The 27,395-nt window shown below is 45.6% G+C and overlaps 1 protein-coding gene across 3 annotated transcripts in view; it reads left to right on the forward strand.

Annotated features, from left to right (window-relative positions):
* epha6 (eph receptor A6) overlaps positions 1-27,395 on the forward strand; it is a 754,048-nt gene that overhangs the window by 612,945 nt on the left and 113,708 nt on the right. Inside the window, exons 8-11 of one of the 3 annotated variants that reach the window (XM_070893391.1) lie at positions 4,151-4,167; positions 18,845-18,865; positions 24,288-24,300; positions 27,004-27,008. The exons of the other annotated variants lie outside the window; for them this stretch is intronic. Of the exons in view, the coding sequence (XP_070749492.1) occupies positions 4,151-4,167; positions 18,845-18,865; positions 24,288-24,300; positions 27,004-27,008 (56 nt within the window). The remainder of the gene's footprint in view (positions 1-4,150; positions 4,168-18,844; positions 18,866-24,287; positions 24,301-27,003; positions 27,009-27,395) is intronic. 3 annotated transcript variants of the gene reach the window in all.

The following is a 27,395-nucleotide window of genomic DNA, read 5'->3' on the forward strand; positions in this document are numbered from 1 at the left end:
CTCAGTCATTTCTTGATGTCACTTAGCATTCATCGAATTGGCTGAAGACTGGCATCTGTGATGGTGGGGACCTCAGGAGGAGGCTAAAAAGGATCATCTGCTCAACAATTTTGGCTGAAGTAGTTACAAAGGCTTCAGCTTTGTCCCTTGCACTGGCTCTGCCAACATTGAGGATGGGGATGTTAATGAAGCCGTCTTCTCCCGTTAGCTGCTTAATTGTCCACAACCATTCACAACTGGATGTGGCAGGGTGGCAGAGTTATGACCTGATCAGTTGGTTGTGGGATTGCTAACTAACTCAATCTATGGAAATAAATGCTGATATTATTGTTGCAAGGATTATGCTATGCTTCCTGATTCAGAGGGAAATTAATGCTGTCTACTGTGGATTTCTCATAAGAAAAATGTATTAGAAACTCTCTCATTGAAATCCAGACAGTAGGGGGGCTAAATTGGGCTGTGTAACACACTTTGTTTAGGCGTGCGAGATATGGGAAGTGTGCAGGAAGCCATCTTTGTAACGACTGCAGGCAGTTTGCAGAGCAGGTAGATTCATGATGTCAATCAGTGTGCAACCAGCACTGCCATTTTCAAATACCATGCTCCATCCTACACCCTGTCTTAACCTCAAACAGCTGAATACCATGTCAAGTACCAGAAAGGAACCCCCCTCACCAGCGCTACTTAAAAGGATCATGAACTACTTACAGGTTAGTTTCTGGATTATTTCTTCTGGCTGTTGGTGCAATTGTATACCATTTTGAAGCTTTCCTATACTAGTCAAAATTTCAATAGTCTACAGGGAGTGGTCTGGCTGGTGCTGAAGTACTTTTTTTTCATTTAAACACTTGTGCTGAAACAAGTTGCTTCCAGACCTGGGCGACCTGGTAAGGCTTCCTCTGGAAATTGAGCATGACTGGGAGAATAAAGAGAGGCCACACAGAGTAGGACAAGTTGTTAGAAGAGGGAGGAGGAGAAAAGCTCTCAGCAGAAGGCCTTATCTGCAGAGGGTCATTAGAGAGAAATTCTCTTACCTCAACTTCAATGACATTGCTTGAGATGTCTTCACTTCACGATAGAGGTTGTGACTGAAATCTGCCAACTGTTGCAGCCACAACTGCAACCTCAAAGTAGTGCAAGGACGGCATTTCCTGTGTCTGTAATAGTGACTGTGGCTCTTAACTTGTATGTATCCGGCTTCTTCCAGGCTGCTGCTGGAAATGTAAGGAACATCTTTCAGTTTACAGTACTCTACTGTATAAGGGAGGTCACTGAGGCCCTCTTTACACAGAGAGACAGCTTCATCTCATTCCCTGTTGCCAGAGACAAGCAGGCAGAGTGAGCACCAGGTTTTGCATGGATGGCAGGATTCCCCATGGTGCAGGATATCATTGACTGCACGCACATTGCCTTGTTTGCACCTCATGTGAACGCGACCATTTTCCTGAACTGAAAGGGATTCCACTCCCTAAATGTGCAGCTGGCATGCGACCACAGGCAGCTCATCTTGCAGGTGAAAGCGGGTTATCCTTACAGTAGTTACGATTTCTTCATTCTGGGCCAGTTCTCTGTGCCACCTGTATTTCACCCACCATGGCAAGTCAAAGACTAACTACTGGACGACAAAGGTTATCCACCCATGACATGGCTCATGACTACGGTCCGGAACCCACGCACAGGTGCACAGCAAGCATACAGCAGGCCATAAGGAATATGATAGTGCACATCATTGGCATCCTCAAAACAAGGTTTCTGCTGCCTCTGGAGGAGCCTCCTAGTACTCAGCTGAATGGGCATCAAGATTTGTGGTAGTATTCCAGGATCATTCTGGAATGGAAAGATAACCCACGGCTACTATTCTCTACTGCTAACCGTCTTTTTAAACCCCTCTCCCCTGTGTCCACCACCCTCACCTTCAACAACAAGTGCGAGAAGCTCATGGACTTCTTTGTATCAAAGATTGAGACCATCTGATCAGCTGCCTCTGCCACTTCCCTTCCTTCCCCTAGCCCACCGGGCCAAACTTCCTCTGAGGTTCCCCCCTGCCCTAGCCCTGAAGTCGCATCTTTCTCCAGTTTCTCTCTGATCTCTACCCTTGACCTCTCCACACTCATCTTGTTCATAGGACCCACTTCCTGCTCCCTCGACCCTATGGCTGACCACCCAGTTTCCTTTTCTGGCTCCCATGTTGGCCAACATTGTTAACGCTTCGCTTCCCCTCAGGTACTGTCCCCTCTCCTTCAAACCTGCCATCATCACCCTTCAACCTTGACCCCACTGTCCTTGCAAACTACCACCCCATCTCCAACCTACCTTTCCTCTCCAAAGTCCTTGAACATGTTGTTGCCTCCTAAATCCGTGCCCATCTTTCCCGGAACTCCATGTTTGAATCCCCCCAATCTGGTTTCCACCCCTGCCACAGTACTGAAACGGTTCTCATCAAAGTCACAAAGGTAAACTATCCCTCCTCGTCCTTCGCGACCTGTCTGCAGCCTTTGACATGGTTAACCATTCCATTCTCCTCCAATGCCTCGCCACCATCATCCAGCCGGGTGGGACTGCACTCACCTGGTTCCATTTTAATCTATCTAATCATAGCCAGAAAATCACCTGCAAAGGCTTCTCTTCCCACCCCCGCATCGTTATCTCTGGTGTCCCCCAAGGATTTCCCCTTGGCCCCCTCTTATTCCTCATCTATATGCTGCCTCTTTGCGGCATTATCTGAAAGCAATTTTCACATGTATGTTGACGACATCCGGCTCTACTCACCACCACTTCTCTCGACACCTCCACGGTCTCTAAATTGTCAGACTGTTTGTCCGACATCCAGTGTTGGATGAGCAGAAATTTTCTCCAATTAAATATTGAGAAGATTGAAGCCATTTTCTTTGGTCCCCGCCACAAACTCTGTTCCCCAGCCATTGAGTTTATCCCTCTCCCCAACTTCTGTTTGAGGCTGAATCAGACAGTTCGCAATCTTGGTGTCAGTTTTGATCCTGAAATAAGCCTACGACCACATAGGCATAACTAAGACCATCTATTTCCACCACCGCAACATTGCCCGTCTCCGCCCCCCTCATCTGCTGCTAAAACCCTCATCCGTGCTTTTGTTATCTCAACTTGACTATTCCAACGCACTCCTGGCTGGCCTCCCACATTCTACCCTATGTAAACTTGAGGTCCTCTAAAACTTGGTTGCTCATTTCCGAACTTACACTAAGTCCCATTCACCCATCACCCCTGTGCTCTCTGACCTTCATTGGCAATGCTTCGATTACAAAATTCTCATCCTTGTTTACAAATCCATCCATTGCTTCGCCCCTCCCTATCTCTGTAATCTCCTCCAGCCCCAGAAACCCCCGAGATATCTGCGCTCCTCAAATTCTGTCCTCTTGAACATCCCTGATTATAATCGCTCAACCATCGTTGGCCGTGCCTTCAGCTGCCTAGGCCCTAAGCTCTGGAACTCCCTCCCTAAACCTCTCCACTACTGTACCTTTCTTTCCTCCTTTAAAACACCTCTTAAAACCTATCTCTTTGACCAAGCTTTTGGTCACCTGCCCTAATTTCTCCTTATGTGGCTCGGTGTCAAATTTTTTCTTAACTCTCCTGTCAAGCACCTTGGGACATTTTACTACATTAAAGGTGCTATGTTGTTGTTGTTATAGTAGTATGCTGCAAGCTACACAACCTGGTCACCACCTATCATTGAGAAGCTGAGGAGCAGAAGGGGGAGTAAGTGAAGGAGGAAGTAGAGGAACAGAAAGAGAAAGGGAGGCTACAACATATACAGTCCCTTTCTGCCTGGGCTCTATGTGATCAAATAATTAATGAGCGATACTAGAAATCTCAACCACACCTCCCCATTCACCAACAGTCCCATGCTCCTTACCTTTGCTCTATCACTGATCAGCATATGTCCTCATTCCGACAACACAAAAATAAAAACCACCACAAAATGCACATTCCAATCCAAATTTATAAATACAATCATTACTAAATGAAAACAAAAATATACTAATCACACTGTGCATTCCCTTACTGCCTGACTTCTGCATACCTTTGCCTCTCCTGGTGCTACTATGAGGTGTTTCCTCTAAGTAGTTTTGCCCTTGGTGGTTTCGAATCACCCCTCTTACAACAATTCTAGACACCGGAATTATAGTCGTGAACAGTAATATACAGTCATAGACAGATCTTTCGGTCTCAACTGTCACAATGCTTTTATTCAAGTTAAAGCACACACCTGCACCCAGTAAAAATACACCCTGGTGTGTAAAACAAACAAAACACAGTACAACACACAAGTCTGGCCTGTCCAAACAGGCCCCAAACACGAAGTACCCACGACTAAAACACACTGCTCAGATTCAAAATTGCACTGCCAAATCTGTCAAACAGAATTGCGCATACGCTTATGATCCTTGCAAAAACCTCCCCACTAAAACCCCTAAGGCTTGGTTGGGACACACGACACCCCTTCACACTATGCGGTGGTCTTAAAGATGCGTGGGCTGGGATAAATGCTCACCAATTACCCCTCTGGCTTACTCACTGCTTCTCCCGATGAAGCGAATCTGGTTCTGTACCAGTCTGTGGTTTTCAAGTCCAGTCTCAAGGTCAGTTTCCCAGTCGAAATAGCGAGGCTCTCTTTGCTTGTAGATGATATTTTTTTCTCTCCGTCCCAGATGGCGTGCTCAGTCCTTGTGCATTGAACGAAGCGAGCAGGCATTGAAGAGGGTGGGGGGGGGGGGGAGAGAGAGAGAGAGAGAGAGAGATGGCTGCCAACTGCCGTCTCTTATACCTGCAAGATGCTTCTTCTCGCCCCAAAAGTTCAACACACCGTTCGCCTGAGGCAGTCCAACTGAAAAGCAAAATCAAATCTTTGCCCTATTCTTTTGTCAACTGGGCTGTACCTCGATGTGTGGCTCCAAAAAGTCTGGATGGCCACATTGTTTCCTTTGTCTTTCGATGGCTTGAAAACCAGCCACTTTACTTAATGTCTCACTGATGGGCTCCCATTATATGAGAAAAGGTGACCATCAACCATGATGTTCCTGCTTTCAGCCATTGATTCATTCCTGCCCAGCTGACGCGTAGTCCTGTGGGGCACGTTTGGACCTGTCCCAAGTCAGTGCTGTCTGCGCCTCTGCAGTAACAGAAAATGTATCCAAGCAATGTCCAAAAAGTCCAAACAGTTTGTTTTCGCCAAATTCTTACATTCCCCAGAGACTATAGCACGAGAGGTGGAAGGCTGCTGTCCTTCCATTGAGGAGTCTGCAGATGGCCTTGGAGAGTGACCTTGAGCAGCTCTGAGCCTGGATGGCCCAGCTTCAGACTGCACCATCTCAGCCTGGGATGCAGCAGTCTGGGCTGGCTGGCTGACAGGCAACAGCAAGGGCACTGGCAAAGTGGCAGGTGTGGGAGCAGGAATGCTGTCATCCTGAGAGAGGACAGTAGGTTCGTACTCCATGGAGCCACTGCCGCTCTATCGGAACGGCGCCTCAGCAATCCTACTGATCTGTTGGAGAACAGATTGACGGATTGCTGTGACTCACTGGAAGCCCCTTTGAACAGTTGTATTCAGAGCCAAGATGGCAGCAGTCTTAGATTCCATTGCAGCACTCAGACCTTTGATGCAAGCTGTTTGAGCTGCAATCTAAGTTGTGACATCGGCCATCAGATCATAGAATTATAGAAATTTACGGCACAGAAGGAGGCCATTCAGCCCATCGTGTCTGTGCCAGCCGGGAAAGAGCTAGCCAGCCTAATCCCACTTCCCAGCTCATTGTCCATAATCAAGTAGGTTACAACACTTCTAGTGCATATCCAAGTACTTTTTAAATGCTATGAGGGTTTCTGCCTCTACCAGCCTTTCAGGCAGTGAGTTCCAGACCCCCACCACCCTCTGGGTGAAAAATGTTCTCCTCACCGTCCCTCTAATCCTTCTACTAATTACTTTAAATCGATGCCCCCTTGATTGTTGACATCTCTGCTAAGGGAAATAGATCCTTTGTACCCACTCTATCTGGCCCCTCATAGGGCCCAAGTTTCCACATGATTTGCGGCTGATTTTTAGGAGCAACTGGTGGAGAACGGACTATCTTAGAAATCGCAATTCTCCACATTTTTTTTTCTGCAGTTCTAGTCAGGTAGAACAGTTCTACTTTGGAACAGAATTTTTTCTTCAAAAGGAGGCGTGTCCGGCCACTGACGCCTGATTTCAAAGTTTCCACAGTGAAAACGTACTCCAAACTAAGTTAGAATGGAGCAAGTGAAGATTTTTGTAGAACTGAAAAAACCTGTTCAACACATTAAAAAATCAGGCGCAGGTTACAAATTAGGCGTCCAGAACGAGGTGGGGGGAGAGGGGAGGGGAAGGGAAGTCATTAAATTCTATAATAAATCCTTATTTATACTTCTACAAATATTATACAAATAAATCCAACTTGAATAAACATTTATAAGCAAAGAAAAGATTAAATAAATCATCTTCCTACCTGTGTGAAAGTGCTTCAGCCAGAGAGAATTCTGCAGTCAGCCTGAGGCGCCCGTTCTTCCCGCGGGGGGGGGAGGAGGCGCCCGTTCTTCCCGCGGGGGGGGAGGAGGTGCCCGTTCTTCCCGCGGGGGGGGGGAGGAGGCGCCCGTTCTTCCAGCGGGGGGGGAGGAGGCGCCCGTTCTTCCCGCGGGGGGGGGAGGAGGCGCCCGTTCTTCCCGCGGGGGGGGGGAGGAGGCGCCCGTTCTTCCCGCGGGGGGGGGAGGAGGCGCCCGTTCTTCCCGCGGGGGGGGGGGAAGGAGACAGTGAGAAGGCTGCAAGTGCTGATGTGCTGATGGCAATGTGCTTTTATTTAAAAAATGTTCAAAAATTAAACAGCTACAAAGAACTACAAAAATGGGCGAATGCCAATGTTTTTTTCACACTGAGCATGCGCGAACGCTCCAACGCACACGCGCAGCGTTGCCGGCAGGAAAAAAACTAATTTAAATAGTACCCGCCCCCTCTCACTTACAAAATCGGCTCGAGTGTAGGCTCCGCCCCCCTGGGCGCCGCGCCAGGCAGACAAGGAGTTGCAGAACGCTCCAGAATCGCGATTTTTTTTTTAGGCGCCGTTTTAGGCGCGAAAAACGGGCGCCCAGCTCGGAGGGGCGCCCGTTTTTTATCGTGTGGTAACTTGGGCTCCATAATGTGGTGACCAGAACTGCACCCAGTACACTAGCTGCAGCCTAACTAGTATTTTATACAGTTCAAGCATAACCCCCCTGCTCTTGTATTCTGTGCCTCATTATGGTGGGTTCCATAGGTGTGCTGATTGAGGTGTCTACCCATTCCATGTTGGAAAGGATGGGCTCCAAGGTCAGTGCAAAGCGCTGTGACAAATTGGTGCCGGACTCCTTTGTGCTCCTTGACATTGAGCGCAGGCTCTCCAGTGCACAAAGCATTTGGTTATGTACACCCATCAGCCTTATTCTGTTGCCTGGCCCATCGAAGTCCTCATCTGAGCCTTCTGCAGTAGAACTAGCATGCATGTTTTCTCCCAGCTGATCTGGCACCTGCTGCATCCTTTCCCCCTACCCCAGCTCCTGCACACTTGTGCAGTGTCTCACCATGTGCAGATCCCCCCTCTATCCTGAACTCTAAAATATGTGCAGTGCCAGACTTTGAGCTGGTGGCTACGAGTGTAAGGTCGAGTGACGGTGTCTGTTCTTCTTCCTCTGTCTCCACTGACTGGAACTGCTCCAGTGGGTATCTGAAATGACAAAGGGATAACAATTGGGTTGTGTTGAAGGGAGAGGAGAAAGTAAGAAGTGCGTGCTTACACTATCTGCAGCTTCTAAATTAGAAGAGATTGAGGGATGAGGGAGAAGTGGGATACGAGAAGGAGGATTAGCTATTCAGATATCCTCATCATCGATCATTTCAACCCTGCCACAGTGACCACAGCCTCAGTGATGCCTCTTCCCATGATGGCCAGCACTGTCTTCTCCATGGGGGTTAACACACGTCGGCATTTCCTTTTCCTTCTTGTCCTTCTCCAGTTCTTTCCGACTGCCTCCTGCTATGCACCACCTTCTCCTATGATTAAAAGAGAAATGTGTCAGTGAGGGTCCTGCAATTTGTTTGGGTAATGTGGCTGTCACGGTGGAATAGCTGCCAGTATGTGCAAACTGTAGGAGTGAGGCTTACAACAGTGCTTAGTGTGTGACAGTGAGGTAAAGCATATGACTGTTAGGGTTGAATCCTGATTGATAAAGATTGTTGGTAGGTGAGTGATGAGGGTGCAGTGAGTTGAGCAGTGGATGAGTTGCAGTTGGTAGGAAATGGCATTTGAAGATAAAACTCACTCACCTTGACAACTCGTGTGAGATCGGTAAACTTCTTCCTGCACTGCATCCAGGTTCTAGAAGCAACATTCCTGGCATTGACCTGCGCTGCTGCTACTTTGCTACTTCCAACTGCCTCCTGAGCATGTGTCTGGAGGGCATCCTCCCCCCCCCCCCCGTGGATACAGGACACCTCTCCTCCATTGCACCTCTTTCAGCAAGATCTCTAGTGCTGTGTCTAAAAACCTTGATGCATGCTCTCTCGCATGCTTAGTCATTGCTCAGATTATCAGAGCACAGAATCAGTTTTCAATGACTCCCACCACTTTTTTGATGTAGCTCCCCTTTATGAGCTGCAGGCTGCCTTTAAAAAGCATTAGCCACTCGCGATATCAGGCCCCCTGCTGATGTGTACAGCCAATGAACAGCGCATGGAGCGCTGGCTGAACAAAGCAATCATGTAAAACAGCAGACAGCATGATATTACCGTGTTGCCAGCAACGCAGTGAACGGGCGCAGGTTAATCACGCACCGCCATCCCCACATCCAATTTCAAGTCTGATCCAATTTAACATCTTGGGGCTTGTATTCAGGGTGATCAATTCTGCACTACGTTAATATTTAATTAGCAGAGATTGTAGTTCTTGTGGCTTGTTTTTTATTCTAGAGATGAATGAGAGATCGGTTTGCTAGGAAATTTTCCATTTGAATTATGATTTTTTTTTAACGTAGAAATATGTAGCCAATGTATATATTTATAACTGAATTATTGAATCTGTCACCTGCAACTGATTTAGAAGTATTCAACATAAATATTCCCACCATCGAGTGATAGGATATAGTGGTCAGAATTCCCTACACAGTGTGTTCCCGATCTTCATAATGCTGCAAGGTACAGGTGTCGGGTGGGCATTAGGCACTTCCCATTTGAGAGGAAAAATGGGAACATCTTTGCCTGAGGTGTTTCTAGCTGGGAAATGGTGCATGAGTCGGGTAGACCCAAAGAAACAGTGAGAAAATTAAATGGGAAATTGGACAGCCTGGTGTGGGATTGAAGTCTGCAAACCAGGAAGATCTCGGGTACATTCCGTCTTCTGCACTGGACTTGCCAATCTCAGCTGGGGCAGGGCTCTTGATGTTACCCATGGCCTCAGTGCCCCTAGGCTAGGGAAGGAAACATTATCCCAGGTTCATGCTCTTGACCCCTGCTAGAAAGTGCCCACATTCAGACACATGTGGCTTGGCTATGGTGGCCTGTCTCCTGGTTAATAACTTCATACTGTTTAGTTTCATTGATAGGGAGGAGATCTGTGGATCAGGCACCAGAGGGCTGGAACTATACCCCAGCATTAATTCAGAAAAGAATGGGAGAAAATGATGAATAACAAGAAATGGGACCGGGTAAAACTGAAACATTTTCCCTGCTGTAAAAACAAATTAACCACGGTTGTCTCTGTAAGAGGCAAAATGATTAAGGGGCATTGTTTCATGATGCCAAGATTAGCGTTTAAAAGCCCCATTTTTCACCACAGCAAAAACTGGTTGTTTTCTGTTTTGTTTTATTTAGCTGTCTCTTGACATGGCATAATTTAAATTTTAATTGCAGTGAAAATAAGTTTTGTGCACTACTTGCATTTTCTACCTCTATTCTTCTTTGCTTTCAGGGTCTCCTACGTCATGTTCGAACTCTCTTATGAAACAAGCAATTTGTTTCCAGCCCTCTTGTGGTGCTCTTTGGCAGTCAGGCATTAGGGGGTACATCATGAGAGGAATTTGGAGAAAGTTGTTTATTTTTTCCTTTCTGTGAGGAACTACCGAGCTTTATTTGGCCGTCCCTGATGATTCTAAGTTCAGACACTCAACATAAGCGCTTAAAGTGTTAAATGGAAGTATTTAGCCTCTCTCCTTTTGTTATCTTTGACTTTGACCTTTGTGGTTAGAAATAAGTTGACATTGCATTCCCCAAAGGGCTGGTAGACAAAGGTAAAGTCTGGTGTTGCTGTAATTCATAAAGACCAAAAGGCACTTGTTCTATTCCTGCTCTGCGCAAACTTAGCTCATTTCAGCTGGAGCACCAGCTGGTCTGCTACAATTATCCATGAAAAAAATCAGTCAGGGTTTGTTTTGTGATCTCTATTCAGTGAGCATTGCTGGAAAGTGTGCATGTATTGGGTGAGAACATAAAAACATAAGAATTAGGAGCAGGAGTAGGCTATTCGACCCCTCGAGCCTGCTCCACCATTCAATACGATCATAGCTGATCTACGACCTCAACACCACTTTCCTGCACTATCCTCATAATTCTTGATATGTTTTATTGTGCTAATGAATACATGATCCCTCTAATCCCAGATTTAAACAGGATCACACTTGGCTGCAATACTGTACACGTTCATGTGCTCTTGAACTTCACGCAAAGAATGATCACTCGGATTGGTTTTGTCATGTTTGTAACCTTCACATAACTGTAACCTTTATGTAACAACACTGTACACTGTATACACCTGAGAAAAGCAAACCTTGACCACAGGGGGTGAACTTGTGGAAGACACTCCTCACCTGGTCATCCAGATATATAAAGGGAGGTCCCACGCAGGGTCATGACTTCTTGGTCCTGTGAATAAAGGTACAGGTCGCTGAGTGACCTTGTCTCCAGTATGTGCCTCGTGTTGATTTGCTGTAGAGTGTAAGGACACAACATTTGGCGACGAGAAACAGGAATCGACTCAAGAGAATGGCCACCAGTAGCACGGAGGAACAGTACTATGTTGGTGAGGACTGGGACGATTTGGTTGAGAGGCTCCAGCAGAGCTTTGTCACGAAGGACTGGCTGGGAGCAGCAGCGGCTGACAAGCGAAGGGCGCATCTACTGACCAGCTGTGGACCTAAGACGTACGCACTGATGAAAGACCTGCTCGCACCCGAGAAGCCAGCAGACAAGACCTTCGAGGAGCTCAGCAAATTGATCGGTGAGCACCTCAAACCGGCGAGTAGTATACACATGGCCCGACACCGATTCGACATGCACCGACGTCGAGAAGGACAGAGCATACCGGACTTCGTTGCGGACCTTCGGCGCTTGGCCAGCCTCTGTAAGTTCACAGACGCCTGCAGGGGGGAGATGTTAAGGGATTTCTTCATTGAGGGCATTGGTCATGTGGGGATTTTTAGGAAGCTAATTGTGACCAAGGACTTGACCTTGGAAGCAGCGGCGTTGATAGCTCAAACCTTCATGGTGGGGGAGGGGGAAACCAAGATCATATGTGCGCGCAACTCTGCTCCCATCGTGGCGATGGAGCAGGGACTTAACATGGTAAACACGACTCAGAACCCCGCAGGCAGGCAAGGGAAATTCGACACCAACCAGGCAGTAACAGACTCTAGGGTGGGTCCTCAACAGAGACAATGGCAGGTTGAACGGACATTTACACCATCACTGTGGACAATACGTCCCGGGATGGGACCATTGACACCCACAAACAGAGTGCTCAAGAGTAATCAAAGAGACAATCAGAGAGGAATGCCTGGTAACAGCTCTTTTGTTCACAACAATCTCAGCTCATGCTGGAGGTGCGGGGGCAAACATGCTGCGAAGACCTGCAGGTTCCAACAATTCATCTGCAGAAATTGTAACTTGCATGGGCATTTAGCCAGGATGTGCAGGAAGCCCGCAGCGAGGCTGGTTTACGAAGTGGATGAACCACAAGAGGGGTCTGCAAGGCAGGGGTATGCCTGGGACACAGCAATGGATGCTGAAGTTCAGCGGGTCCAGGTGGCAAACATCCACAGCTCATACACAAAAACACCACCTGTGATGATGAGAGTACTGTTAAACGGCATCCCGGTACGCATGGAGCTGGACACATGAGCCAGCCAGTCACTTATGAGTGTCCAACAATTTGAGAAACTATGGCCACTCAGAGCTAGCAGACCCAAACTAGAACGCATTGACACGCAATTACAGATGTACACCGAAGAGATCATCCCAGTGCTAGGCAGTGCAATGTTGGTGGTCACACATAATGGATCCCAGAACCGGCTGCCACTCTGGATTGTCCCGGGAAATGGTCCCACGCTTTTGGGGAGGAGCTGGCTAGCCGAGATGAACTGGAAATGGGGGGATGTGCACGCCATTTCATCTGTGGAGCGAAGTTCATGCTCCCAGGTCCTACAAAAGTTCGGGACTTTCAAAGGCAAAGTAAGGATACGTATCACCCCGGAAGCCACACCAGTGCACCACAAAGCCAGAACTGTGCCGTATGTGATGCGGGAGAAAATTGAGAGTGAGTTGGACAGGTTGCTAATAGAGGGCATAATTTCGCCCGTTGAATTCAGCGACTGGGCAAACCCCATTGTCGCAGTTCTAAAAACGGATGGTTCAGTCAGGATCTGTGGTGACTACAAGGCCACCATCAACCGAGTGTCCCTTCAGGACCAATACCCCCTTCCGAGAGCGGAGGATCTTTTTGCCACGCTGGCAGGCGGCAAGCTGTTCACCAAGTTGGACCTCACTTCGGCCTACATGACCCAGTAACTGGCCGATGAATCCAAGTTACTGACCACCATCACCACGCACAAGGGGCTGTTTGTCTACAACAGGTGTCCGTTTGGCATTCGTTCAGCAGCCGCTATCTTTCAGAGGAACATGGAAAGCCTGCTCCATTCCATCCCCGGAACAATTGTATTTCAGGACGACATCCTTATCACGGGTCGAGACACCGAGGAACACCCCCACAACCTGGAGGAGGTGCTACGCCAACTGGACCAGGTAGGCCTGCGACTAAAGAAGTCCAAGTGTGTGTTTTTGGCCCGAGAGGTCGAGTTTTTGGGCAGGAGGGTTGCCGCAGACGGGATCCGGCCTACCGAATCCAAAACGGAGGCGATCCGTCGCGCGCCCAAGCCCGGCAACACATCAGAGTTGCTTTCATTTCTGGAACTATTGAACTATTTCGGGAATTTTCTGCCGAACTTAAGTACATTGCTGGAGCCGCTACACGTGCTTCTGCGTAAGGGTTGCGAGTGGTTTTGGGGGGATTGTCAGGAACGGGCTTTCAATCGGACACGGAACCTACTTTGTTCTCATAAGTTATTGACCCTGTACGACCCCTGTAAGAAATTGGTTTTGACATGTGATGCATCATCCTATGGGGTTGGGTGCGTGTTGCAGCAGAGTAATGATGAGGGCCAACTCCAACCTGTGGCTTATGCCTCCAGGTCGCTCTCCCAAGCAGAAAGCGGGTATGGGATGATTGAAAAGGAAGCACTCGCATGTGTCTACGGGGTGAAAAAGATGCACCAGTACCTTTTTGGCAAAAGGTTCGAGTTAGAAACGGACCACAAGCCATTAACATCCCTGTTGTCCGACAGCAAAGCTGTCAATGCCAATGCATACAGCTCGCATACAGCGATGGGCTCTCACGCTGGCTGCGTATGACTACACCATACGGCACCAGCCAGGCACCAAAAATTGTGCTGACGCGCTCAGCAGGCTTCCACTGGCCACCACTGAGGGGGCAGCGAGCAAAGCGCGGAGATGGTCATGGCTGTCGATGCCTTTGACAGCGCAGGCTCCCCCATCACAGCCCATCAGATCAAAACCTGGACAAACAGGGATCCCCTCCTATCTCTGATTAAGAAATCCCCGACTAGGGATTGGGCGCCCGCACACGGAGCATGCCCTGAAGTGGTCAGACCGTTTCACAGACGGATGGATGAGCTCTCCATCTAAGCCAACTGCCTACTATGGGACAGCCAGGTAGTCATGCCCCAGAGGGGTAGGGAAGTATTCATCAGGGAACTCCACAGCGAGCAGGTATCGTGCTTATGAAGGCCATTTCCCGGTCACATGTATGGTGGCTGGGAATTGATGCAGACCTGGAACACTGTGTTCGCAGGTGCATGATATGTGCCCAGCTGGGCAATGCCCCCAGGGAGGCCCCACTCAGCCCATGGCCCTGGCCCACCAAGCCATGGTCACGTATTCACGTAGACTATGCGGGCCCGTTCATGGGAAAAATGTTCCTCGGTGTTGTTGATGCATACTCGAAATGGATCGAGTGCATCATATTGAATTCGTGTACGACATCCACCACAGTGGAGAGTCTGCGTGCGGTCTTTGCGACCCACGGCTTGCCGGACATCCTAGTTAGCGACAACGGCCCGTGTTTCACCAGCTATGAATTCCGGGAGTTCATGTCGGGTAATGGCATCAAACATGTCAGGACGGCACCGTTCAAGCCGGCTTCCAATGGCCAGGCGGAATGTACGGTCCAAATCATAAAGCAAGGCATGCTCCGGATTCAAGGACCCTCCCTTCAATACCGTCTATCGCGCCTCCTGCTGGCCTAGAGGTCCCGACCGCATTCGCTCACGGGAGTCCCGCCAGCGGAACTACTCATGAAACGTACACTTAAAACTCGGCCGTCCCTCATTCATCCAGTCTTGTCAGACATTGTTGAGAGCAAGCGCCAGTCCCAAAATGAGTACCATGACCGCAACGCAAAGGGGAGATGGATAGAAATCGATGACCCTGTATTTGTTCGTAATCACGCTGTGGGGTCCAAGTGGCTCGAGGGACTGTAATTGGTAAAGAGGGGAATAGAGTCATAGTGGTCAGACTCAACAATGGGCAGATATGCTGCAAGCATCTGAACCAAGTTTTAAAAAAAAGGTTCAGCGGGAACACTGAGGAACCTGAGGAAAATCATGAGATGCTGCCCACACCACTGCCAGAGAACGAGCAACAAGAACCGTAAGCAGCATGCACAGTCCCTGCGGTCAGGCCGGACGAGCCGGAATCATCACAGGTGACAAAGACGCATGCCAAGGCTCAACAACCAGAGCCCCAACTGCGGCGCTCCACGAGAGAGCGTCGACTGCCTGAAAGACTCAATCTTTGACCCAAAGACGCTGGGGGGAGGTGATGTCATGTTTGTAACGTTCACATAACTGTAACCTTTATGTAACAACACTGTACACTGTATACACCTGAGAAATGCACACCTTGACCACATGGGGTGAACTTGTGGGAGACACTCCTCACCTGGTCATTCAGATATATAAAGGGAGGTCCCACGCAGGGTTATCACTTCTTGGTCCTGTGAATAAAGGTTCAGGTCACAGAGTGACCTTGTCTCCAGTATGTGCCTCATGTTGATTTGCTGTAGTGTGTAAAGACACAACAGGTTTGGGTTGAGTTGAGGTCAATGAGGTAGTGGAAAGCTGCTGATTGCTGTGGAACTGTAAACTGGAGAGTTGATGCTTCCCCCCCGCCCACCCCGAGTAACTACTGATGTTCTATTACTGGAGGAAAAACATTTAAAAGTTTTTAAAAAATGCAATCTTTATTCTTTTAAATTATTTGGGAAGCCTTTGGCATCCATAGGGTTTCAATCCCTGTTGTGTTTTCTGTACATATTTTATATAGAGAGAGTAAGATTAAAGAAAGAATGTGCATTTATATAGTGCCTTTCACAACCTCAGGACTTCCCAAAGCTTTTTACAGCTAATTAAAAATTTTTTTGTAATGTAGTCCATGGGAAATGCGGCAATCAATTTGTACACAGTAAGTCCCAGAAACTGCAATGAAATAAATGAGAGATAAATATTGGCCAGGACACCGGGGAGATGGGAGTGCTACCACTCAGCTACAGCTGACACCTTCATTTTTTCATTTTAAACTTGAGCCCCTGACCATTGCTCATTTACTGTAATAAGCTTTACATTTTTTTTAAATTCTTGTTATATTTTTAGCATTTTCTACTGAATTTGTAAACATTCCTAAATAGAAATGTTTATAAATTCAGTAGAAAATATTACAATTCTGGCTTGCTGCTCTTCCATATTTATAATGATGAGACTTTCAAACACATTTTAATACTTTATAAGGAGATCCTGGGCCTGGATGATACGCAGTTATCTCTTGCTGAGTAGCAGCTTGACAGAGACGTAGATTGAGAACTCCAGCAGGGCACAATAGATTCTGCAAGCACATAAGGATGATTTTGCACTCCATGCTCCCCGCGAGCACAGCTTCCTCACTGCAAGCCTGGGACTATAGAATCATCCCTATAGTCTCTCTGGGATTAGAGGGATCATGTATTCATTAGCACATCCAAACATTAACTGGATTAAGCACTTTAATTAACGTAATAGTCATTGTCAGCATATTACATTGTTGCAGTATCTACCTCATATTTTAAAATTGTTTTATGTTGTATAAATGGAAACTGTAAATGAGCCAGCTGCTGAGTGCAATTTATTTCTTTCAGCACTAAATGACCTTGGCATCTTTTTAGAGTATCGTATAACATTTTTTTTTTGTATCCTGCTTTCCGCTTGTTCACTTTTTCCGTGTTACAGGTGGGAGGTTACCGATCAATGGTACTCAGATAGGAGGCATTGGCACATCAACGTCAAATTGTCTCTGCACCAGAACACCCTTCTGGACCATTCTGGCCCACTTTAAACACTGCTTGACATGCGGTCAATGGTGCTTGTGAACCTGCCCCTCTATGACGCAGCTTGTTGCCATAGAAATTTTCTGCACTAAAAAGACCCGCATTTCCAGTAACCAAATGCAGTTTTATTAACATTATCACAAAATATATGTTTGCCTAAAATGTTATTAGCCTGCCCCCTACAAAATGTTGAATACATTTTTAGTGCCAGTGCTAAAACTTCTTTTCAAATTCCACATTTATAATACTCCCACTAAAGAGAATTGTCTTCATCTATTATGCTACAACTGCGGCTTAACACAATGAAAAATGTAAACGTCTGATAGAAGTGACTTGGCCCATTGAAATTCTACCCTTGGATCAGTTTCCTAAATGGATCCGGGGTGCATGTGTCTGGAGTTCATTGTCTTTTTTTGTTTACTTTTAATAATCTTTGAATTTTAAACAATAAATCCCTATCCCCTGAAACAAAGTCAACCAAAGCATTAGAAGTTATCAATTAATTACAGTCTATCCTAATGACACAAGATAGAATGAATAGCAACTGCAAATAAGCCCATTCAGAATAAGCAGCCAGAAAATGATAAGCAACCAATGCTCAAATTAACCCTTTGTATACTCAATGGTATTTGTGGATTTTCAAAAATGTGCGTATTATCCCTAATAGAATGGGGCTGCCTATGTGAGGGAAAGCGCCTGAAGTGCTGCAGCTCCTTGTGAACCGGAGCCCCAAATAATCAGATACAGAATAGGCCTGACCCTGCACCCAAGATAAACTAACCGTGTCTATGCACTTGCAAAATGCTTGACGTGCTAGGAGTTATATGCAAGACTTGTTATAGGGCCAAGCATTATTTAAGTGCACTCTGCATGACTAAGCAGCACCTGATAGACACAAAACAAATGCTGGAAGACCGACCTGTGCTTCTTTCAGCTAAGTCTTTGTTGTTAAATGTACATTGCTGTTTTTGCTGTATCACTTGGCAACTCATTCTTCCTGCACTACTTTGGTGTAGTTGAATAAAGAAGTTAGGGAAACATTTTGGAGCCTTCCTGATAGCTACATAAAGCTGTACTGAATCTTTTATCTGTGATTATTTGTAGACTGTGCCTGCAGCTATGAGTATTCCTACGGGCATACCTTTCTATTTGCAGGTTCTAAGTGCATGTAGGCCCAGGTTCTCGTGTTTGAACCCTGTCTGAAGACACTTGCCCACTCAGATTAAGATTCTCAGTCATGCACATCCAGTAGCCAGACTATGCTCTCTCTCTGTACTGCCATAGTTATGAGTAGGCTAGGCCTATATTCTCTAGAGTTTAGAAGAATGAGAGGTGATCTCATTGAAACATACACAATTCTTACAGGGCTTGACAGGGTAGATGCAGGGAGGATGTTTCCTCTGGCTGGGGAGTCTAGAACCAGGGGTCATAGTTTCAGAATAAGGGGTTGGCCATTTAGGACTGAGATGAGGAGAAACTTCTTCACTCAGGGTGGTGAATCTTTGGAATTCTCTACCCCAGCAGGCTGTGGAGGCTCAGTCTTTTATATTCAAGACAGGGATTAATAGATTTTTGGATATTAAGGGAATCAAGGGATATGGGGACAATGCAGGAAAGTGGAGTTGAGATAGAAGATCAGATGATTTTCTTGAATGGCAGAGCAGGCTTGAGGGGCTGAATGGCCGGCTCCTAATTCTTATGTCTTATGTTCTTATCACTAGTAGGCTCCTTCCAGACAAGTGGAGGAGATCTTTGACACATCTCCCAACATACAGTTCGCAATTGCATCAAGCAGACCACCATTGTTTGCTAGGGCCAGGGACTTCATATATTTTCTATCACCTACACTCATTCCTGCAATTCCTCTGCTGCAGGACACTCCCAGTGACCATAATTCAGTCAGATTCAAGTTGGTTATGGATAAGGATAAGACTAGTCCTGGAATAAAAGTTCTGAATTGGGGAAAAGCTAATTTTGCTAAGTTAAGGAGTGATTTGGCCATAGTGGACTGGAAACAGCTACTTGTGGGTAAACCAGTGTCAGAACAGTGGGAGGCATTCAAGGAGGAGATCCCGAAGGCTCAGGTCAAACATGTTCTCTTAAGGAAAAAGGGTGGGAAAAATAATTCTAGAGCCTCCTGGATGTCTAGGGACTTACAGGGAAGGATTAAGAAAAAAAGGGATGCTTATATCATATACCAACGGCTAAATACTTCAGAATCTTTAGAGGAATATAGAAAGTTAAGAGGCAAAATAAAAAGGATATTAGGAATGCTAAGAGAGAGCACGAGAAATTCTTGGCCAGTAAAATTAAGGAAAATCCTAAGATGTTCTATAAATATATTAAGAGTAAGAGGGTAACTAAAGAAAGGATAGGGCCTATTAGAGACCATGAAGGTAATCTTTGTGTGGAGGCGGAAGATGTTGGTCGGGTTCTTAATGAATACTTTGCATCTGTTTTCACAAAGGAAATGGGTAATGCAGATACTGCTATCGAGGAGGAGTGTGATATTCTGGATGAAATAAATATAGTGAGAGAGGAAGTATTAAGGGGTTTAGCATCTTTGAAAGTAGATAAGTCCCCAGGCCCGGATGAAATGCATCCCAGGCTGTTGAGCAAAGTGAAGGAGGAAATAGCAGAGGCCTTGACCATCATTTTCCAGTCCTCTTTGGATCTGGGCATGTTGCTGAAGGTTTGGAGGACTGCTAATGTTGTACCCTTGTTTAAGAAGGGAAAAAGGGATAGGCTGAGTAATTACAGGCCTGTCAGCCTAACCTCAGTGGTGGGAAAGTTATTGTAAAAAGTCCTGAAAGACAGGATAAATCTACATTTGGAAAGGCAAGGATTAATTAGGATACAATCAGCATGGATTTGTTAAGGGAAGGTTGTGTTTGACTAACCTAATTGAATTTTTTGAGGAGGTAACTAAGAGGGTCGATGAGTGTAGTGCGTATGATGTAGTATGTATAAACTTTAGCAAAGCTTTTGATAAGGTCCCACATAGTAGACGGGTTATGAAGGTTAAAGCCCATGGGATACAGGGCAAAGTGGCAAGTTGGATCCAAAATTGGCTTGGAGGTAGGAAGCAAAGGGTAATCATTGATGGATGTTTTTGTGACTGGAAGGATGTTTCCAGTGGGGTTCCGCAGGGCTCAGTACTGGGTCTCTTGCTTTTTGTGGTATATATCAATGATTTAGATTTGAATATAGGGAGTATGATTAAGAAGTTTGCAGTGTGGTTGATAATGAAGAAGAAAGTCATGAGCTGCAGGAGGATATCACTCTACTGATCAGGTGGGCAGATGGAATTTAATTCCGAGAAGTGTGAGGTAATGCACTTTGGGAGGGCTAATAAGGAAAGGGTCTACACATTAAGCGGTAGGCCACTTAATAGTGTAAATGAACAAAGGGACCTTGGAATGCTTGTCCACAGATCCCTGAAAGTAGCAAGCCAGGTGGATAAGGTGGTTAAGAAGGCATACTGAAGGCTTGTCTTTATTGGCTGAGGCGTAGAATATAAGAGCAGGGAGGTTATGCTTCAATTGTATAATACTTTGGTTAGGCCATAGCTGGAGTACCGCGTGCAGTTCTGGTCGCCATATTATCGGAAGGACATGATTGCAGAGGAGATTTACTAGGATGCTGCCTGGAATGGAGAATTTTAGTTATGAGCACAGATTGGATAGGCTGGGTATGTTCTCATTGGAACAGAGGAGGTTGAGAGGAGACCTCATCGAGGTGTACAAAATATTGAGTGGCCTGGACATAGTGGATAGTAAGGGTCTATTTCCATTGGTGGAGGGGTCTATTACGAGGGGGCATAGTTTTAAGGTGATTAGTGGAAGGTTTAGAGGGGATTTGAGGGGGGGCTTCTTTACGCAGAGGATTGTGGGGATCTGGAACTCGCTGCCTGGAAGAGTGGTGGATGCAGAAACCCTCATCACTTTGAAGAGATGGTTGGATGGGCACTTAAAGTGCCGTAACCTGCAGGGTTATGGACCTAGAGCTGGTAATTGGGATTAGACTAGATAACCTTTTGTTGGACAGTATAGATATAATGGTAAGTACTTCAGGGAATAGAATACGGCCAGGGTGATCTCCTGTACTAGTGTCAATTGCCTAGATGAGCCGGAGAGGAATTTCCCAGATTTTTTTCTCCCTAAATTAGCCTGGGTTTTTATCTGGTTTTTGCCTTTCCCAGGAGATCACATGGCTCCGGTGGCATGTAGATGTTTTCAGTATAAGGAGTGTCGCGGTGTGTGAGGCGGACTGGTTGGGCTGGGTGCTCTTTGCCTTTGCGTCATTGTTCATAGATTTATATGTAACCTTCAGGGCTGCTGACCAAGGGCCGTGCGGCTCTTTATCAGCTGGCATAGACATGATGGGCCGAAATGGCCTCCTTCTGTGCTGTAAATTTCTATGTTTCTATGTTTCTAACATGGCTACAAGACCTGTGTGAAAACATACCACTGCACAGAAATGCAATTATTTAAGCTATGCAGGATGGCTGGCTCAGGCTGATTACCTAATGTGGTGAATTCAGATAAATCCTTGATGTCTCCCTAGCCAGAAGGTTGCACCTTCTGCAATTCCATCTGCACTTGCTCTTCCTCCCTGATGTTGTACATTTAACCAAGTGTTCAGTCCTGCAGCTCATTAACAACATCCCCAACCCCCAGAGTTGATCTATGATGGTGTTTGTCGCTGTAAGAGTGGATGATACAAGGTGCTGTAAAGTGCTAGTTTGGGGCTGCGTATAGGGCTCTACAACTTCCTCTCCTTGGGCACCTGGTAACCCAAAAGGAGAACATCCTGTACAATGTTTGCAGAAAAATACCTCATAAAACAATGTCACACTGAAATGCTGCAATGGCTGCTTGTGTGTGAGGGAGTGAATGAATGTGAGTGAATAAGGAGAGAAGAATGAAAAGCAAAATACTATTTATGAGCTTGATGGAGGCCTCCAATTTCACCCTCTCGCACTCCCTCTATTGTCTTCACATCTCAATAATCTCAATGGCACACTCCTCATGGGGAACAATAGCATAGTGGTTATGTTATCGGATTAATAATCCAAAGGCCTGGTCTAATAATCCAGAGAACATCTGTTTAAATCCCAACATCTGGAAATAAAGATCTGATATCAGAAAAACCATGATGCTGTTGGATTATCATATAAACCTAACTGTTTCACGAATGTCCTTTCAGGAAGGAAGCTTGCCAACCTTACCTGGTCTGGCCTTTATGTGACTCCAGTCCTACACCAATGTGGTTGACCCTTTAACCGCCCTCTAAAGTCAGCCACTCAGTTGTATCAAACTGCACAAAGTATACCATATGTCTGCAGTTCAAGAAGGCCCAACATCAGCATCTGAAGGCAACAAGAATGGGCAATCAATGGCGGCCTTGCCAGTGATGTTCACATCCCAAGAATAATTTTTAAAAAGTCGAAGGTTGCAGCTTTGGCAACCCTCTTCCAATTTGCAAGTAGGTGTAAAAGGGAAAGAGGATTTTAATTTTTATTGAAGGTGAAGGCCGCCCAAGTGCCAAGGATCAGTCATCCTCGACTCCGACGGACTGCCTAAGGACAAGAGCCCTGTGTGAACACGCACCATTAAAGAGCTTATGCTGAGATAGTACTTGGTGCTTGTTCTTCGTGGGCGATTACTTCAGCATTTTGGTATGGCAATAGTACACAGTGCTATGGAGGTCCAGGAGCATTTTGTTTGAATTTGGAAAGATGAGCAATAGGCACAATTCACTGCATTTTCCCTCAGTGAAGTTGTATGAAGTTTATAGTAAAGAATAATAGAATATAGAAAAGAAGTAGCGGCAGGAATTGTGGATGCATTACTTGTAATTTACCAAAATTTCCAGGATTCTGGGGAGGTCCCAGCAGATTGGAAAACTGCAAATGTAATGCCCCTATTTCAAAAAGCAGACAAAAACCAGGAAACTATAGACCAGTTAGCCTAACATCTGTGGTTAGGAAAATGTTGGAGTCCATTATTAAAGAAACAGTAGCAGGATATTTGGAAAAGCATAATTCGGTCAGGCAGAGTCAGCATGGATTTATGAAGGGGAAGTCATGTTTGACAAATTTGCTGGAATTCTTTGAGGATGTAACGAACAGGGTGGATAAAGGGGACCAGTGGATGTGGTGTATTTGGATGTCCAGAAGGCATTTGACAAGGTGCCCCTAAAAGGTTACTGCACAAGATAAAGGTTCACGGGGTTGGGGGTAATATATTAGCGTGGATAGAGGATTGGCTAACTAACAGAAAACAGAGAATTGGGATAAATGGTTCATTTTCTGGTTGGCAACTAGTAACTAGTGGGGTGCCGCAGGGATCAGTGCTAGGACCCCAACTATTTACAATCTATATTAATGACTTGGAAGAAGGGACTGAGTGTAATGTAGCCATCTTTGCTGACGATACAAAGATGGGAGGAAAAGCAATGTGTAAGGAGGACACAAAAAATCTGCAAAAGGACATAGACAGGCTAAGTGAGTGGGCAAAAATTTGGCAGATGGAGTATAATGTTGGAAAGTGTGAGGTCATGCACTTTGGCAGAAAAAAAATCAAAGAGCAAGTTATTATTTAAATGGAGAAAGATTGCAAAGTTCTGCAGTACAGCGGGACCTGGGGGTACTTGTGCATGAAACATAAAAGGATAGTATGCAGGGACAGCAAATGATCAGGAGGGCCAATGGAATCTTGGCCTTTATTGCAAAGGAGATGACGTATAAAAGCAGGGAGGTCTTGCTGCAGCTATACAGGATATTGGTATAGCTGTATAGCTGCAGCAAGACCAGCTGGAATACTGCATGCAGTTTGGTTTCCATATTTACGAAAGGATATAATTGCTTTGGAGGCAGTTCAGAGAAGGTTCACTAGGTTGATTCCGGAGATGAGGGGTTGACTTATGAGGAAAGGTTGAGTAGGTTGGGCCTCTACTCATTGGAATTCAGAAGAATGAGAGGTGATCTTATCGAAACGTATAAGATTATGAGGGCGCTTGACAAGGTGGATGCAGAGAGAATGTTTCCACTGATGGGGGAGACTAGAACTGGAGGGCATGATCTTAGAATAAGGGGCAGCCCATTTAAAACAGAGATGAGGCGGAATTTCTTCTCTCAGGGTTGTAAATCTGTGGAATTCCCTGCCTCAGAGAGCTGTGGAAGCTGGGACATTGAATAAATTTGAGACAGAAACAGACGGTTTCTTAAATAATAAGGGGTTATGGGGAACAGTCAGGAAAGTGGAGCTGAGTCCATGATCAGATCAGCCATGATCTTCTTGAATGGCGGAGCAGGCTCGAGGGGCCGTATGGCCTACTCCTGTTCCTATTTCTTATGTTCTTATGTTCTTATAAGGATTCATACTTGCCGTGACAATCTTGTGTAAACCAAACGGTATCTTCTAGATTTGGACCACAGGTAAAACTGTATTTACACACCTGTCCCCTCCTTCCATGTATGTAAATGAAGTGATTGTGACAAAGAGGAAGCATTTTTGTCTAATTTTGGTTTAGTGGTGATTCGTTATTCCAATCACAATACATGGGGCTCCGAAAATCTGTAAAGGGGGGAAACGCATCCTGGGCTAAATGCAAGTTGTAACCCTCTGTTAGCTCTTTCAAAATGGAAGAAAGCTTTTGTATTGGGACAGGATAGGTGAAACAATTTACAGCAAGGTTTACAAAAGCAAAATACTGCGAATGGTGGAAATCCGAAATACCAACAGAAAATGCTGGAAATACTCAACAGGTCAGGCAGCATCTGTGGAGTGAGAAACAGAGTTAACCTTTCAGGTTAATGATCTTTCATCAGAACTGGAAAATGTTAGAGATGTAAACATTAACTCTGTTTCTCTCCAATACCTGCTGAGTAGTTCCAGCATTTTCTGTTTCTATTACAGAAAGGTTTTCTGTTTGTTATCCTGGCCTTGCCTAGATATCAGGGCCAGTGATACTTTTGAGATTCACCAATGAAAATAATGTAGAATATAGAAGCCCAGGTATCGAGTGCAAGAAGGGCAGAGAAGATCAAAAATGTACCACTGACTTGCATTATGGGGTGAGGTCAGCTTGTAACCCCCAGTGAGCACACATCACCCTTGACATGTAAGTCCTGGCACCAAAGCGCTGTAACTATATTATCAGTGGCAATGTATTTCATTGTATTGTGTTCTCTGAATAAACAACAATTGTGCAATTATGCTGGATTGTTAACTTTGGGGCAGAAATGGAATCATGGTCGCTTACAGCATAAAAGGAGGCTATTCAGCCCATTATGCCTGTGCTGGCTCTTTGCTAGAGCAATCCAAAACTAATCTCAGTGCTCTGCTCTCTCTTTTCCTTTGCTTCAAATATTTACCAAGTACCTTGCAATGGTTCAAACATGCTACTGCAATCCTCCAAAGAATTATTCTCCACAGAGATGTACTTCGTCTGATATTTTCTTGGAATTTACATTAAGTATGAATACAGCTGGTGAAACGTTATATTTGCCAAAATTGTCAGTTCCTGTTTACTTATAAATCGTATTGCACAAATGATCATTTTAAGGACAAATGCTAAGTGGACAGTTTTTAAAATGAACCATTGCTAATTAACTTACTAGTAGATATTGTTGCCTATGAATTTGACTCAGAACTAAAATATGTTTAATAGTATCCACCCTAGGATTGTCACTTGTCTAGATTTAGGCTGGACAGTCTGATTTTTCACTGGGTTGTCCAAACATAAAGCAGACACCGAAGAGACGATTTTCAGCGATGCTGGTGCTTGCCTGCCTGATCATGCCCCCATGAGGCCAGAGACATTTGAGACTCGCTTCATTATCCCATCCCCTTCCATCTGGCTTTCAATCAGATCACAACCCTAAACAATACAGATCTTAGTTTGGTTATATGTGGTCCATAATTGAGATACTTTGGATTTCAATTTAAAATCTGAATCTATTCAAATAATTAATTGTCTCTTACAGCTTAAACAGAGATTTGCATTTTGCATCCATAGCTCCTTCTGTTAGTTTTAATATATTAATGCAGTCATTCAACAGAAAATAACAGCTTATAAATACAATTCTTGACCAATATGTTATAATCTATGTTATTTTGAAAGATAATTAGCATCACAGATGAGAACAGATAATGAAGCAGTCCGTGCTCGCATGCAGCAAAAACTGGACAACATCCAGGCCAGGCTTGGGCTGATAAGTGACAAGTAACATTCGCACCACACAAATGCCAGACAATGACCATCTCCAACAAAAGAAAGTCTAACTACCTCCCCTTGACATTCAATGGCATTGCCATCATCTAATTCCCCATCATCAACACTCTGGGATTACAGGATTGACCAGAAACTTAACTGGACCAGTCACATAAATACTATGGCTACAAGATCAGGTCGGAGGCTGGGTATTCTGCGATGAGAGACTCATCTCCTGAATCCCCAAAGCCTATCCACCACCTAGAAGGCACAAGTCAGGAGTGTGATGGAATGCTCTCCACTTGCCTGGATGAGTGCAGCTCCAACAACACTGAAGAAGCTTGACACTATCCAGGAGAAAGCAGCTCGCTTGATTGGCACCCCATCCACCACCTTAAACATTCACTCCCTCCACCACCTGCGCAGTGTGACTACAAGATGCACTGCAGCAACTTGTCAAGGCGTCTCAAACAGTACCTCCCAAACCCGCAAACTCCACCACCTAGAAGGACAAGCGCAGCAGGCGCATAGGAACACCACAACCTTCAAGTTCCCCTCTAAATCACACACCATCCTGACTTGGAATATATCGTCATTCCTTCATCATCATTGAGTCAAAACCCTGGAAAGCCCTTCCTAATAGCACTGTGGGAGTACCTTCACAACACGACAGCAGTTCAAGAAGATGGCTCACCACCATCTTCTCAAGGGCAATTAGGAATGGACAATAAATACTGGTCTTGCCAGTAATGCCACATCCCGTGAATGAATAAATAAATATAAAATGTCAATAAGTACCCACAGCAACAAAGTAATATGATTTCATATCTGTTCCAATCCAGAATTTGGAGAACTATCACATTAGTAGTCATGGGGCCCATTTTTGTATTTCTATAATGAAATGACTGCAGTGTCTCCACTCTCCACATCTATTTCATTACCATGTCGAGATCTGGTATGATACTTGCTACATTTCTACAAGTTACCTTTACATACAAAATAGCCATTGTGCTGCAAAAGTAATTAATTGTATGAAACACTGAAAGACATTTTGACAAGGTAAGATGTATGAACACCAAGTATTATCATTGATTATTAGTCATTTTGGCTTCCTCCCCTCTCATCAAAACAATGGTTTCGCAATGATCTCAATTTATCTTTATAGTACACTAGGGCCAGAAATTGATGGCCTTACCGCCGACTGCCGCCGACATTCCTCTTGAAGTTGCGCCTAGTGCCACTTTCCATTTGGTGTGGAGCGGGTGGAAGGGGAGAACCGCCGGGAACCGCCCGCTGACGTCAGCGGACGGCCGAGTGGCGCAACTGACCTCCCGTCCGCCGAGATGCCATATTGATGCGGGCGGGAGTCGGCGGGAGTCGGCGCCAGAACGGGGA

This window comes from Pristiophorus japonicus, chromosome 11 (assembly GCF_044704955.1).
Source record: "Pristiophorus japonicus isolate sPriJap1 chromosome 11, sPriJap1.hap1, whole genome shotgun sequence".
NCBI lineage: Eukaryota > Metazoa > Chordata > Chondrichthyes > Pristiophoridae > Pristiophorus > Pristiophorus japonicus.